This window comes from Littorina saxatilis, linkage group LG6 (assembly GCF_037325665.1).
Source record: "Littorina saxatilis isolate snail1 linkage group LG6, US_GU_Lsax_2.0, whole genome shotgun sequence".
NCBI classification, from domain to species: Eukaryota; Metazoa; Mollusca; class Gastropoda; order Littorinimorpha; family Littorinidae; genus Littorina; species Littorina saxatilis.
The window spans coordinates 29,966,820-29,982,211 of record NC_090250.1 but is presented as its reverse complement, the minus strand read 5'-3'; the positions used below and the strand labels follow the sequence as shown (position 1 = coordinate 29,982,211).

Genomic DNA, 15,392 nt, shown 5'->3' with positions numbered 1-15,392 from the left:
TCCCGTTATAACTGTTCAAGCAACTCTTTTTGTTTGTATAGTTTCAGCAATAGTCCACTAATTCATCCGACCGAGCAAAATGGCAGACACTGTGGACCGTGCGAAAATTCAGGAGGAAATCAAAGTTCAAGGATTAGTTGTACGGAAGCTGAAAACAGACAAAGCTCCTAAAGAGCAGGTTTGACTACAGAATTTTATTTTGACAATTTTAATCATTCACTATGTGTCAGGAAACAGCGTTCTCGTCTTTGAGAGCAGACCATCAGCCTATGACGAAAATTATCTTTAGTGGACTACTAGTCTGACTCTAGTACTAGATAAAACATGCCGGCATTTTCGTGCCAGAAATGCAGATCTAAATCCAGCCAGCGTCGACCATTTTAAGTATGTTTGGGTGAATAAGCCAAATTCAAACAGTTCAAACCTCTTATATTTCGCTTAAATGCATTATTTGATTGAACAAGAAGTACACCGGTTTCCAACCGCTGGAAAGATCTCAGTAGCAGACGACATAAAGCAGCTGATGCAATCACGACGTAAAGAAGGTCGAGCGGTTGTCTCCGACAGAAAAACAATATTATAGATGTAACGTACACATAAAGATGGAACAGGATTCTTTAATTCTGTGTTTTATTTCCGATTTCAGCATTTTGCACCATTCCTTATTTGGGACTTTGTTGAAGAGGGTTTTTTAATTATATTTCAGAAAATGAATGTGTCCAGCCTTGAATGATGGACAAGGTTTGAGCTTTTGAAACAGTACAGAAACGGCAGCTAGTGTATTTATAAAATTACAAAAATGCAAGTCAGGTGCATGCCCTGTTTGTTTTGTATTATTGTTTGATTTTATAGCCGATTTGAGTATTTACAGAAGAAAACTTAGTGCATGGGGGCCATGGTCATACTCATACAGTCATAGGGTTTCTTAATGATGGTGGATTGTAAGGAATTGTCCCCCTTACTCTTCACCAGAGTTGCTGACAAGGGTTTTGTATCCTCTTCTTCCATATCTGCTGACCTTCTGACTCCTGGCCTCATTTTATCCTCCGTCGCTCTACACATTCATACACCACCTTATACTCAACCATACCCGTCTGTCACCACTTGTCACCATGTTGGTCTACGGTGTTCCTCTCTGCCGCTTCCATCAATCACTTCTACGTCGTTGTCTGGGCCCACGAATGCTGAAACGACTTGCTTCAACTCAGGTAATTATTGGATGTATTTGAGAAACATTGATTCAGTCGGTGTCGCATATCGCATGCATGCCATCTTGCATTCTGTGATGCTGGATTTATTTTTATATTCTTTTTTTTTATTTAAGGTTGTTCAAATGTCATGGTTGGTCATTTATTTCTTTATTTCATGCTATTATGTTGTGATTTATGTTGACAATGTCCAAGCCTTTGGTCACTGCTTACTTTGTTTCTGTTAATGTTATGTTTCAATTTGATGTGTTGCTTAAAAACAACTTTTATGTTCCAAACCAACTCATTTCAAATGCAACCACAGCTTTTGCTGTATTCATTTTTAGAAATATAGAAATGTTTTTTCATTTTGAACAGTAATGAGAAAAGGCATCGAAATTGTCTTTATTGGTCATATAATTGCTTACCTTATGCACAAAATGGATGACCAGAATATAATTTTTCTACTCTTTCATGTTGAATATGCTATGTCAGTCTTTTAGCTGGGACCTTGAGCATGAAGGAAAACATGATGTCCCAGCTTGCAGCCACAGATAATGAGCTTGCAAGCATTCTGGTGTTGTATGACAAGGGAGAGAACTGTGGCTTTTGTCTTGTCAGGACAATCTGTGGGGTTCCCAGGCTATCTCTTATCTTGAGATACACAGTGGAACCTGTTCGTTGGTCACATTGGAATTTTTCCTTGGGATTTCTTAGTATGTTGTTGTGCTACACTTTTTAAAGCATTCAGTTGCATGAAATACAGTTTTATTGGTTCATGTTGTGGAGAGTATCCACTTGCTGTCGGTGCACAGGGTAGATTGAATGAAAGAAAAGAAAACAGCTGTTTGATTCCTGGTCATCTTTGGATAGCTCTGGTTGACAATATTCATTCTTTGAACATGTGTCTTTCATTTTGTTCAGATGTCACTACATGTATGAGTTTATAGTATTTTGAAATTTTCTTTGTGAGTGTAGGTTGATGTAAAGTTTGCTCTTGCATTTGTCTTAGTCTACTGTGTCTTTCTAAATCAAAGTATAGCCAGAGAGGTGAAATGTATTTTTGAGATAAGAGAGGCTAAAAATTGAATACAGATCTGGTTTTATAAATTTTATTTTGAACCAGAATATTAACTGCTGGTGCACTTATGACAAGTACTGCTGTCTTTCTGCTTTTACTGTTCTTACTCTTAGTCTGCTCATTTGCAGTCAAAGAATACTTTCTTGTTTGGTTTGCATTGTGATGAACAGATCTGGCAAGCAGGTCGTGCTGTTGTTGATAGAGGGACTAGCGCTGAACAAGTTAATTACGAAAGATTGAGCGAACAGTCTGTAAGGGCAAACGCGTAAAACAAGCTGATGTCTCAAGGAGGAGATTTCATGTCAGAAGGTGCATGTACATGTGATGGTGGGATTCACAAAAGTATTTGCCTGCCTCAGCAGAAGAAAGGGAAAAAAAAGAAACTGGTGAGACAGAATTCACAGCATTTATTCTTTGTCAGATTGTTTTAAAGATGTCTCTTTCTTTTTGTTTTGTTTTTTGTTTGCGTAGCCTAATGCTTTTGTGAGATGCCGTAATAATTATCCATCGAAAGTTACATGAGATTGTGTTTAAGTTTTCTTATAATATATACGACTTGTGTCTGTCTGTGTGTGTGTGTGTGTGTGTGCGCGCGATGCACGGCCAAAGTTCTCGATGGATCTGCTTCAAATTTGGTGGGTGTTGTGGAGATCGCTAGATACCACTGGAATCGAATGGAAGGATATAGAACATTATAGAACTTACTTTGATTAAGTGCGCAGTCACTCATGACGTAAGCGTAGACGCTCATCGAACAGATGGAACTGTGTAGATCTAACCAGATTAGTGTCGATGTTTCCCGAATATTCTCGTATGTCCATTAACTATATAAGTAGGGCTGCGCACATGTATTGTTGTTCTTTACCAGTCTTGCACTTGTTCTTTCTTACACTGTGCTGAGAGATATTGTCACCGTTGTTCCAGCTGTTAATAAATCTACAGAACCTACACAAATCGTTGTGTCTCCTTTGCGACTGAGAGTGACGAAAGGAAAAACACGACAGTGGGCATATTCAGGTACACCCGGGACAGGACACAACCTGGTCGATATTTCAACACGTGCTCTCTGCGCGCTGAACCGATTTTGGTTCCACCTCAGCTACCCGGGCCCCCATACCGACACGCCAAAGCCAAAGTTCTCGGTGGATCTTTTTCAAATTTGGACACCGTATTCAGCTACACCCCGGACACAATATCATCAATGAGATATTTCAACACGTGCTCTCAGCGCGCAGCGCTGAACCGATTTTGGTTTTTCTGTTCATTTCACCATTCCCAGTAACTCTTCCTTATCTTCTCCATGTTTTCAGCGTTTACCTCCCTTCCTTCGTATGGTGCACTATAGTATGAGGGGGCATCTTCGGATATTCCCGGCGTTCTGTTACTATTTTTAGAAGGTCACCGCAGTGTCCAGAACGTAAATTGGACCCGTAAATTATCCTCACTGTAAAAGTGCAAAGGTCGAATCAATTTATAGCCACGCGAAAAATACACTGTCATCTATCTCTCTATATACGGCTTCTCTGTGTTTGTGTGTGTGTGTGTGTGTGTGTGTGTGTCTCTCTATGTGGGCAACACCTGTGGATTGTTCAGTTCTGTTTGTGATGTGGTCTGGCGGCTTTTGTGTATTTGTATGTACTGGCCTTCCTTTGAGAAGCCATAACAGTTCAAAAGGGCTTAGAGATAAGCTCTAAATTGCTCAATCCTGTTTGAGTGGAGTTCGCCTCCAAAGGTGATTAACACGGTTACATTCGTCGACAAGGATGGGACTCGATATGGTCAGGAATGGCATTATGGCCACTGAATCATTTTCGTGCTGTTCCCATTCCACGAATCTGGGAGGGACCTAAGCTTGGCGGGTCCATTGTTCGGACCCGGCGAAGCCGGCGTACGGCTCTAAGTACTTCTTCCCGGCAAAGCCGGCTACCCGGCGAAGCGGGTATTCATTTAGTATAATATATACGATTATGGGGATGCTATATAGTGAGTAGAATGCATTGGAACATGTTTGTGTATGTTAAAATCCTGGGCTATGATCACAAAATCATCGCATACAAGCCTGTGCCGCAAATCCAGGAACAAAACAGACTGTTAACTCAAATTGTTAGTTTCAAGTTAATGCGTATATGTTGATTATTTAGATACAATGGCAATCAAGTGTGACATATTTACACTCATATTGTAGGTGTTTACCATGTCACCTTTGAAAACATGACATCCTTTATCTTGTCAATGAGCATTTGCAGAAATATATGGGAGTAGGTTTTATTCTCATTGTAAAATAACACAAAAGAACACTATCTTATCTCTGAGGAGTCTTATATATTCCATGTCTTCTGGCTGATGCAAGAACCACGCGTGTAGACACACCTTTGTTGTGGTGTTCACTGCTTTTGTCAAGAACCAGGTCATGTTTCTTTATTTTGTCTTCCCTCACGAAGTTGACTTCTTTTCGTGGGTGGCTGATAAGTGATTCACGTGTAACATGACGATTGTGTTTGTTTGTTTTTAGAAGAGATCGTTTGTTAGTTTGTTAGACGTTGTTGTGACACACTGGAAAAAAAATTGTTTGTACATTATTTTTGACATTTTGTTTATTAGGTTGGTTTTTTTGTAGTTGAACATTAAAGACCCATTTTTTCCACATAATATATACCTGGCTGAAATGGCTTCTAGTACTTGTTGCCACACTGTATCCTATCGGGTACCAGACAGACTCTTTCAGTGCAGTGTAGAATACAAGGTTTGTCTCTTTTGTTATGAACATGTGCTTTACTTTCGCATTTCTTTGTCTTTTTGTCTTTTTATGCAGGTCCGTTTTTGATCCTTTTGTCACTTGTGCTGTATTGATTTGCATAACTGGTAGCTTACTGCAAGCGCAAATCTCCATACTGTAGAATACCATAACTACAAGATTAACATCAACCTTTTTCAGACTTTGCTTATAAAGCTTGTGTTTTCATTAGATGATGAAGCAAATGAGTAGCGGTGTAACAGAACACTTTCTTGAGGTGTGTGTGTTAGCTGTTTTTAAATGGCATTGAATCAGCTCATTTCTCTGCAAGACAATAAATGGAAAAAGAACAAGGATTCAGAAGCATCTGTTCTCTGTTGTAGCTACATGTACACTACATTTTTCTGCTTTAATCATTTCAGATTGGTGAAGAAGTTGCAAAACTGTTGGCGTTGAAAGCTCAACTTGGTGGTGATGATGGACCCAAAAAATTTGTCCTCAAAACGCCCAAGGTAAGTCAGTTCTGTGTTCTTTCTAATTTTGAAAAGGGAACTTAAAATCTGACTTCGGCAGATATTCTACATGCAGTGAGAGTCTGAAGTAATTATGCTTGTTATTGCCAAGAGGTGAAACAATCTCCAGTTTATGTAATGTGACTTACTGATTAACCTCTACCCTATGGTCAATACAATGTACTGGCAAGAAACTTTTTGGTAACATGGTTAGTAAGAGCAATGCAGGTATGTATAGCTTGCAAAAGTCTTTAACTTGAGGCCTATGAAGTTTTTATATTTTGTTGTCATTAGAACCATTGTGTAGTTTGATGGAGCGCACAGAAAGTACAACGTAATGCCTGAAAAGCCTAATCTGTCTTGTTTTTTGCTGTGTTTCAGGGCACGAGAGACTACAACCCACATCAAATGGCAATCAGAGAAGGAGTCTTCGGCAAAATCATCCGCTGCTTCAAACGTCATGGCGCTGAAACGATTGACACACCTGTATTTGAATTGAAGGTATTGCTAGCTGAGCTATCTGGCCTTGTCGGTCGTGTGCTTTGTAAATGTTGGGCAGTCTCTATTATCATTTGGCCTACTTCTTGGTCATGTGTGAATCACCAAGTATAGAAATGCATAAAGCCATAAGTTGAAATTGAGTTGTCCAAAAGTCTATTGTAAGAACAAAATGATCTGAAAGAAAAGCAAATAAGTTTGAAATATTGTAACATTGTTAAAATCAGAAAACTTTACTCGGACAAAGGTGTGCCATATGGTTAGGTGTGAAGCGTTACTGTTTACTTTAGAGACTAACTTAAATGGTTACAACTCTTACTGTTTCCAGAAATTTTCATATGACAAATGTACTATGGTCTGTGTTGTAGGCATGTTTTATTTTCTTCTTCTTTCCTTTTAGTTTTACCAATCACACCTTCCTCTCAACATTGTGTCAAGTTTTGTACATTGTAATAGTCCGCTTAATCTTGTGTTCTACTGTTTTTAATAGTACGGGTATGCTGCGCTCCTTTGATTTAATTATATGTATGCAGCATTTTTCTAAGCAAATATTTGAACAACATTTTCCATTGTTGCAGGAAACATTGACAGGCAAGTATGGCGAAGACTCCAAGCTGATCTACGACCTTAAAGACCAAGGAGGAGAAATCTGTTCACTCAGATATGACCTCACAGTATCCTTGTGTGCACAAGTTAACAGTTAGTGTGTGTGTGCGTGCGTGTCTGTGTGTTCATGTGTGTCTGTGTGTGTTTGTAGTTTAACTGATTTCTGGAAGCAAATGATCAGAAAAAGATAAAATTGATAAAAAATAAACTCAGAAAGGAAGGGTTTCAAAAACGAATGAGAAATATGGTTTCATATAAAGTGCACAAGAACATTCACTCGTGCAGTTGGTATTGGAGACAGTGACAAAAGGTCAGGTGTCATGTCTACTGTCCCGAATGACACAGGATTGCTGACATTTCCCCATTGCCAACAGAATAAACACATAAGCAATAGGTAGAAAATGAATGTGAAAACTGACTTTGATTGTTGATCAATATTTTCTATACCACTAACAAATAATCTACTTACACATAGCTGTTTGGCAAATGTATGTTGCATGGGACACACTGACATGAAAGTGGAAGATGTTTTCCCCTCTAGAGAAACTACATATCAAGTTACACTTTTTGTGCTCTTCCATTCCAGTTGGCAATCAATTGTTAACGCATGTTATTAGAAAAAATAGAACGAAAACAGATTAGATAGAATGAAAAATGTACTGGTGATGTCATTTGGGACATACTGACATGAAAACGTCACCTTTTGTCATTGTCTCATTGGTCTTACTGTGGCTTTTCATAAATGAGGATTGATGAATCCTTAACAATTGCTTCGGTACCATTTGCTCGTTACTTGGCAATGAACAAGGTGACCAACATCAAACGTTACCACATAGCCAAGGTCTACAGGAGAGACAACCCCGCCATGACAAGAGGGCGCTACCGAGAGTTTTACCAATGTGTGGGTGTCTTTTTCTGCTTGCCCAATCACTTCTATAGTGTTTCTCTGTGAGTGATGTGTAAGCCTTGAACAAATTCTTCAGTTTACTCTGAAGAAAATGTTATTAATTTTTTTGCATTCGGAATTGTTTTAAATGTTTAACTGATGAAAGATCTGGTTTTATTAGGGAGGGAGTATTGAAATTAGGGTAAATTGACAGGTTATGAACAGAAAGTCTGAAAAATCAAGGTCTTAAAAAGGAGGGAGTCTTTATAGTTTGTTCAAGAAATATGTTCTCTTTAATGTGGACAGCATTTTGCCCAGTTGGTGACAACAGTCAGTCAGTTAAATCCATGCTGTGCCCTTTCGTCTCTCTTGAATCCCCTCACCTATTACCCCTCCCCCTCCCTCCCCCTCCTTGTTTGGCCTTTGATACTCTTGGTGAGATATGAGTTAGATGTTGGTACATTTATTGTGATACTCTGTATTTGTAGTTCTGGGGCTGGGATATCATAGTAGTTGAGTCTTCTATACAGGACTTAACAGTTGAATGTCTTCTCTTCAGGACTTTGACATTGCTGGTCAGTATGACCCCATGATGCCAGACGCGGAGTGCATCAAAATTGTGGCTGAAATCCTTGACAGTCTAGACATTGGAGACTTTGTCATTAAAGTAAGTCCATTTTTGTGTGCATAAAGTTAATACAAAAGAACACTTTCCGAGTTCAATAGCTCTTGGGTATTAATACTATGGGTTTTTTTTCTCCATAGATATTCTATCTTTATATTTTGTTATGTTTTCTGTGAAAATGTTGATGTGCACAAAGAATATTTAGTATTAGCCGTTCTCCCCAACTCCCCAAATTTAGGCAGCACCAACCAGTTTCACTGTGAGAGACTTTGAGTGAGACTGTGCATACTATCGTGAATCAATGGACGAATTCCGGAAATAACTCTTGTCGGGTTTTTATGGGTTGTGGAAGAGTTACTTTCCCTTGTTTTTTCTTGCTTTTCAACAGAAACATCTAGGCAAGCCTCACCTAACATTGTAGGCTTACTGCAATGCTTCTATTGAAACCAGGGAAAGCGACCAATAAAAACTTGACAGAGTTATTTCGGAAGATCGTCTATTGTGTGGTTCATTGCGTAATATTATGGATTTTCTGTCATTTTCAGGTAAATCACAGGAGGTTGTTGGACGGGATGTTTGCAGCCTGTGGCGTTCCAGATGACAAGTTCAGACCTATCTGTTCAGCTGTGGACAAACTAGACAAAGTGAGTAGTCAAATGAGCATACATGTACCATGCTAAGATTTGCTCAAGGGTACTTTCAAAGTCAATAACATATCTTTGTGAAGTTTGAATCTGGAAATTAGATGGCATGTTTTTATTGTTTATGTTTTTATTACCTGTGTACATTTTCCTAAACAGAAGTTGTTTATTTGGTATGTATTTTTTCAGTGTTTATTTTTTCTGCAGTAAAAGCAATGAGTTACTCATGGCCTCATGGGAAGTTGTCATTGACAGCTCAGGATTATCATTCTTGTATGCAACACTGTGAATAAAATTGATTGCATGTGTTGCCCTCTAGACATTCTGGGAGGATGTGAAGATGGAGATGGTGGATGAAAAGGGGCTGGACCCAGCAGCTGCAGACAAAATTGGAGAATATGTTCGTTTCCAAGGTAACAAGACAATTTTAGGGCAATATTAAAGAGGCACTTGTGTGTGTGTGTGTGTGTGATTAATGTAATACAGTTACTTTTTGATCAAGAAATGACTTTGCCCAAGTTCACAACAATAGTTTGCAAATTACTGTGGGATTTGTTGACAGCAAAGATTATGTAGATTGTGTATATTTCTAACTATACAAACTGGACATCATCTTCAAATGTGAAAGAGGACAATAGCATCTCCTCTCAAGTGATTCTTTTGAGCCTGGCTAAGTTAATTCACCTAGCTATATGTTACTTCAACACTTGATGGACTCTATATCTCTCAGGTTGTCTGATTGACTCTGTATCTCTATCTCAGGTGGTCTGGAGGTGGTGGACCAGCTACTGAAGGATGAGGGTCTGCAGAAGCAGAAGAATGCCGTTGAGGCCCTGGAAGACATGAAGATGTTGCTCAAGTACTGTGAACTCTTTGGAGTCGCTGACAAGGTGAGGACTCTTACACAACACAGCACAGTCAGTGCAACGCAGCGCACTACAGCACTAAACAGCACAGGAAAGCACCAGGCAGACACACACACACACACACACACACACACACACACACACACACACACACACACACACACACACACACACACAAATACACACAAACACTCACATACACAATCACATATCGTCACTGTAATTCACAAACCATGTATCTAAATATTTGAGGTTTTGGAACTAAAACAACAGTAAGATCCCTTTTTATGTTGCCCATGTGGTGATAAAAGCTCGTAGCTCCAACTCCTTTCTAAAGTGAAGAAAAAGTTCTTGAGAAGAAAACTTGTACGTTCATTTCTTTGAAGTGAGCGGCAAAAAAACCCGCTCAAGTTAAACTTACAAGGTTTTCATGCTACACTTTGACGGAAACTATGTCATAATATTAAAGATACAAGGTTCCTGCCGTTGTATTTTTAGCTTGCATAAATAAACCCTCATATAAACCACTTCTGGATGACTCCTTTGATAAAAAGCTCCTATATTTCAATATTTTTACAATTGCATGGAATATCATGAATAACTGACATTAACACACATTAATAATGGTATTGCACTGTTTAAAAGAAAATACTCATCCATGAATTGAAGTTATATTTGAAGCAGTGGTTTTTCAAAACAGTTTTTTTTTTCTTTCTCAAAACAGCAAAAGTTGAGATACGAGGTATGTGAATTACAGCAACGATATACTGACATGTGCAAACTGACACACTTACACTGACACATTAGGAGCAGGACTCTGTGGTGTTTTTTTGTAAACTGGAACGGCGGGTATGGCATACAAAGTAGTAACTTCTGCAGATGGAAGTCCAAAGCTCACAAGTCATTTTTCACACTGAATGTTACTTTGTTTCAGGTGTTGTTTGACATGAGCTTAGCTAGAGGGCTGGACTACTATACAGGTGTCATCTATGAAGGAGTCTTGAAAGGTAATGTAACACACGCACCACAACGATCTTGGGGGTGTGGTCTTGTATTTGCAGTGGTCAAGTGCACTGACAGGATGGTGGACAGTTTCATGCGAATATGCACCAGAAATGTATGATGTACAAACAACAGAATGCGTGGTCTCCCTTTATACCACTCTTGGACCTGAACCGGATTTTGCTGGTAGCTGTGTGTGCACACACAATACATTATTTTGTGTGTTGTAACAGTTACAAATCGTTTTTGCACCTTACAAACTTTTTGATATTATTTAGCTGCCTTGCTCTGAAAGGGAAAAGTAAAGATCAAATATAAAAGGGATGAAGATTGTTTTAATGGCAATAGCATTTTTGTATGTCAGGCTTGGTTTTGTTTGAGTGAAACAGCGTTTGGGGGGGGGGGGGGGGGGGAAGTTTATGGAAATATTCTCTGTCTTGAATTCTGTATTGCAATTATTGTGCAGGTCACAGTCACGCCAAAGGAGCGAGTGATTCAGAGGAGCAAGTAGGCGTGGGCAGCGTAGCAGGGGGAGGTCGCTACGATGGGCTGGTAGGAATGTTCGACCCTGACGGCAAGAAGGTTCCTTGTGTGGGCGTCAGCATTGGCATCGAGCGACTCTTCTCCATCATGGAGACTAAGGCAAAGGTGAGTTATGTCCCAATACCTTGGTCACCTTGTTCGTTGCCAAGTAACAAGCAAATGGTACCTAAACATTTGTTAAGGGTTCATCAATCATCAACAATGAAATTTCCACAATAAGTATGGTTTTCTGTTTTGATGTAAAGAAGAAAGTTCTGTGGTCAATCATTGCCAGGCACATAGCTCTGCTCAAAGTTTTTATACTGGAATTTGACAGAATCAGCACACAAAAGCAGTTTTGTGCAAGTAGCCATAAAAAAAGTATATGTCAGCAAAATGTCATTAGACAGCTAAAAAGTATGGACTGGTTTGATTTAAAAGAAAATGTTACCGTATACTGCACATAATTTCTTCTCTCAAGGTTATTGCACAGAAGAAATATCCAGAGATGGACACATCTACTGTGCACATTATAAAAAAATCAAACTACGGTTCTGGGAGAAGTATAGACAAGAAATAATCACATCTGAGCTCTTTTCCATTTTTCCTTTTAGATCTTTCCCCACAGAGATGTAAATTCTGTTTTGGTCTGACTTGCCTGTCTCTGATATCAGCAATTATGTCTTCAGGCGAGCAACTCCAAAGTGCGCACAACAGAGACAGAGGTGATGGTGGTTTCAGCTCAGAAAAATCTGGTGGACGAAAGATTGAAACTGTGTGCTGAGCTGTGGGACGCTGATGTCAAGGTATTTTTTGTAATTGATAACTTTTTAACATGCAGATGCACAGTTATACAGAGAGATACAGTACTGTTTTCAATTATCATTCAACCAATGAAATTAATACTCTAGTTTTAACAAAAAAATTTGTGAACACACATTCTGGTATGTTCGATAGGTCAAATATTAAAGGGAAGTAATCACTCTGATTATGGACAACAGTACATGGGAGCTATGCGAAACTAATATCCCGACACCAAAAACAAAATGAAACGTTAAATGAACAAGTGACTTTTATCCTCAATAGAAGATGTTCAAACATAACTCTTGTCGGGTTTGTATAAGTCGTGAAAGAGTGAATACTCTTGCTTTTACTGAGTTAAACTTTCCCACGTGACATTATGGGCCAGTCACTAGCGAGGAGTGTGTCTGATACACATGGACAAGGAGCATGTGTTGAAAGTTTGCCTCATTAAAAGCTAGAGTATTCACTCTTTCAGTACCAATAGACAATACAAACCTGCAGAGTTATTTCCGGAGTTGTCTTTTCTGGCATATGGAATTATTTTGCTTTCAGACGGAGCAATCGTACAAGAAGAACCCCAAAGCTCTGACGCAATTCCAGTACTGTGAGGAGAATGGTATTCCCTTGGCTGTGGTGATAGGGCAGTCTGAGATTGAAGCTGGCATCGTGAAGCTCAGGACCGTGGGAACAAGAGAAGAGGTACGCAGTATATGAACTCATTAACACTTTCTACCCCACGTTGACCACGTTTTTTTTTAGCAGAGACCAGCTGTGCTGCAGCAGGTCACTCAGAATTGTAGTAACTGTGTAGAAACTGTGTATCAACAAGCTGGAATGCAGGCGTTAGATGACGTTACAGGAAGCGACTGAAGCTAACAGTCTGAGCGGATATATCCGTACCTGGTCAGATAGAGCCATATGAGTGGGTACGGATATATCCGTACCTGGGAGACAATGAGTTAATGAGATGTGTCGTACTCTTTGTCAGGGAAGTCACACAGCTGACACTATTGGTAGACCTGAAAGAGACTGATTGGGGGGGGGGGGGGGGGGGGGGTACAGCGCAGCAACAATAATCCTGCTTTTAATTCCAAGTGGTCCCCATATAGCCAAATAGGTTGAAGGGACTTTAAAAGAAGAAGAACCAACCACTCTTGTGAAAGTAATTAACATCTTGCAACAAGTTGTAAACCTGTAAAGTTTGGTACCAGTTTATGTATTTTCTCAATTAAAGCTTGTATAAACCTGTTACGTTTTCTTCTGCAAATGTTTCAATATTGTAGCCCTCTTAGGCATCAGGCATTTTGAGTTTGCGCCTTTACTAACATTGTTATTACTGTGACTTTTCAGAGGGAGGTGAAACGAGAAGAGCTGGTTTCAGAGATCAAGAAAGTGCTGCAAGAGTTGAATTCTGCTACATCCAGCTGATAAGTGCCGTCATCAGTCTTCTGAATGGACAATTGGTTTTTGTCTTCAAGCCTCTGTTACCACAACTATGAACACTGTCTTTGGTGACAGAACAGCATACCACAACTCTGATCCACAGCCTTTTTTCTCCACCTATTGCACATCAATCAATCAATCAATATGAGGCTTATATCGCGCGTATTCCGTGGGTACAGCGCAGGGATTATTTTTATTTTTTGTTTTTATTTTTATGCAATTTATATCGCGCACATATTCAAGGCGCAGGGATTTATTTATGCCGTGTGAGATGGAATTTTTACACACAATACATCACGCATTCACATCGGCCAGCAGATCGCAGCCATTTCGGCGCATATCCTACTTTTCACGGCCTATTATTCCAAGTCACACGGGTATTTTGGTGGACATTTTTATCTATGCCTATACAATTTTGCCAGGAAAGACCCTTTTGTCAATCGTGGGATCTTTAACGTGCACACCCCAATGTAGTGCTCAACTATTTCTGGTTTGCTTCTGACTCTTTTAGCAGCCACGTCAGGTTTTGGGGACAGCATGGAAATACTTTTGTGTTTGAAAGTATGTAAATATTTGCAGTGTGATTTGCAAGTCGTAATTTAAGACATAAGATTGGTAATTTCTCTGTGTAATCAAACTAGGATTGTTGACAAGGTCTATGAATTCTGACAAACTTGCTAGTTCTAAGTAGCAGAACAAACTTGACAAGATTATTTTGATTTAAAGAAGAAATTGACATTTGGTACTGAAGTGGGAATTATGCAGAACCTTTTATAGGGATGGCCAAATCTCCAAAATGTTAACTCGCCAGCCTGGCAAGTAACTTCAAGAAAGTTACTAGCCCGCCAGACATTTTGCTGGCTCGGTACATACCACAGTTGCTGCATCTGCAGTGTTTATATGGCTTTGAAGCTCAATATTACAACCACAAGTGTTGTATTTGACCAGACTTTTCACTGGCCAGCCGGGAGAGTTGCCAGGCGCTTTCTACTAGCCCGGCGGATGTTTTACTTGCCCTTGGCAATCGGGCGGACGGTTTGGCCATCCCTGCCTTTAAATGAGGATGTTCTTGGTTTGCAGTACAGACACTAATTTATTAGACCATGACAGTTGAAGATTGACTTGTGTTTATGTGAAAATAAGCAACCACAGCTGTGCAAACTTCAGTGTATAAATGTCTGTCTGACCTATGCGTTAAGTTGTCAAATTCATGATCAAGTGGTACAATAATTTAAAGCAATTCCTGGGTAGAAGTTTTATTGATAAGGAACTCTGCTCATAACTGATTGTGGGGTCCAGTTCTTTACTGATCTGTTGTTTTTAAACAACTCCCGGGTAGCAGTTTTGTTTGTGAGGTATACTCATCACTGAGTGTAAGGTCCAGTTCTTTACTTATTACTGACGTTCTCAACCAGGTTACAGGGTCATATCCAGGGGAAAGCATTCCCAGTGGTTTTGAATCAAACTTGAAAAGAGTTTACGGAGGCATAAAAATTTACATCTTACCTTTTTGTTAGCAATAATGCCATCATTTCTTATGCCATCATTATTACTTATTCATTCAAACAATTGAATCAGAAATAAAATTGTTCCAATTCAAATAGATTGCCTTCCTTGAATCACTCTACATTTCAGCAACTGTAGATAGTTTTCGTTTACAGTGCTGAATTTTTTTTTATTTTAAAAAATTTTTTTTTTTAAGTGCATGTAGATGAAATGTTTCTCCTTTTGCTAATTACATTTTATCTTCTGGAAATATATGTGGTGATAAAATGAGTCATTGTCAGCAATGCTGTAAGTCATGTGTTCGTGGAAGCTTCTTCATGTAAAAAATAAAAGACTGAAACATTGATTGGGTTTCTCCTCTTCGTGTGTGTGTGTGTGTGTAATACAAGCATGTAATGGTATATTTTCTTTTGCTCTTCCTGATAAGGATATAACTTTCAAGCCACACACAGAGGTAGACAACTGACAAACACTCGGAT

At 39.2% G+C, this 15,392-nt stretch overlaps 1 protein-coding gene across 3 annotated transcripts; it reads left to right on the top strand.

Annotated features, from left to right (window-relative positions):
• The first annotated feature begins 49 nt into the window (after positions 1–49).
• On the top strand, positions 50–15,257 carry LOC138968950 (histidine--tRNA ligase-like). 3 transcript variants are annotated; one of them, XM_070341633.1, is made up of 15 exons: positions 68–178; positions 973–1,208; positions 5,425–5,514; positions 5,896–6,015; positions 6,591–6,689; positions 7,397–7,519; positions 8,064–8,171; positions 8,675–8,773; positions 9,090–9,183; positions 9,533–9,660; positions 10,571–10,643; positions 11,105–11,286; positions 11,850–11,966; positions 12,517–12,663; positions 13,315–15,257. In XM_070341633.1, exons 2-15 carry the CDS (start codon positions 1,113–1,115, stop codon positions 13,390–13,392), a joined length of 1,554 nt encoding a protein of 517 aa, XP_070197734.1. In that variant the 5' UTR covers positions 68–178; positions 973–1,112; the 3' UTR covers positions 13,393–15,257. The 3 variants fall into 3 exon arrangements, with proteins under 3 accessions (XP_070197733.1, XP_070197734.1, XP_070197732.1); XM_070341632.1 differs by lacking the exon at positions 973–1,208 and having other exon boundaries at positions 50–178; XM_070341631.1 differs by lacking the exons at positions 68–178; positions 973–1,208 and adding an exon at positions 2,448–2,654.
• The last annotated feature ends 135 nt before the right edge of the window (positions 15,258–15,392 follow it).

Coding starts and splice junctions, on each gene's coding strand:
- LOC138968950 (XM_070341631.1), top strand. CDS start 2,547: ATGTCTCAAGGAGGAGATTTCATGTCAGAAGGTGCATGTACATGTGAT. Junction 2,655..5,424: donor AAGGGAAAAAAAAGAAACTG/GTGAGACAGAAT, acceptor TAATCATTTCAG/ATTGGTGAAGAAGTTGCAAA. Junction 8,774..9,089: donor CTGTGGACAAACTAGACAAA/GTGAGTAGTCAA, acceptor GTTGCCCTCTAG/ACATTCTGGGAGGATGTGAA.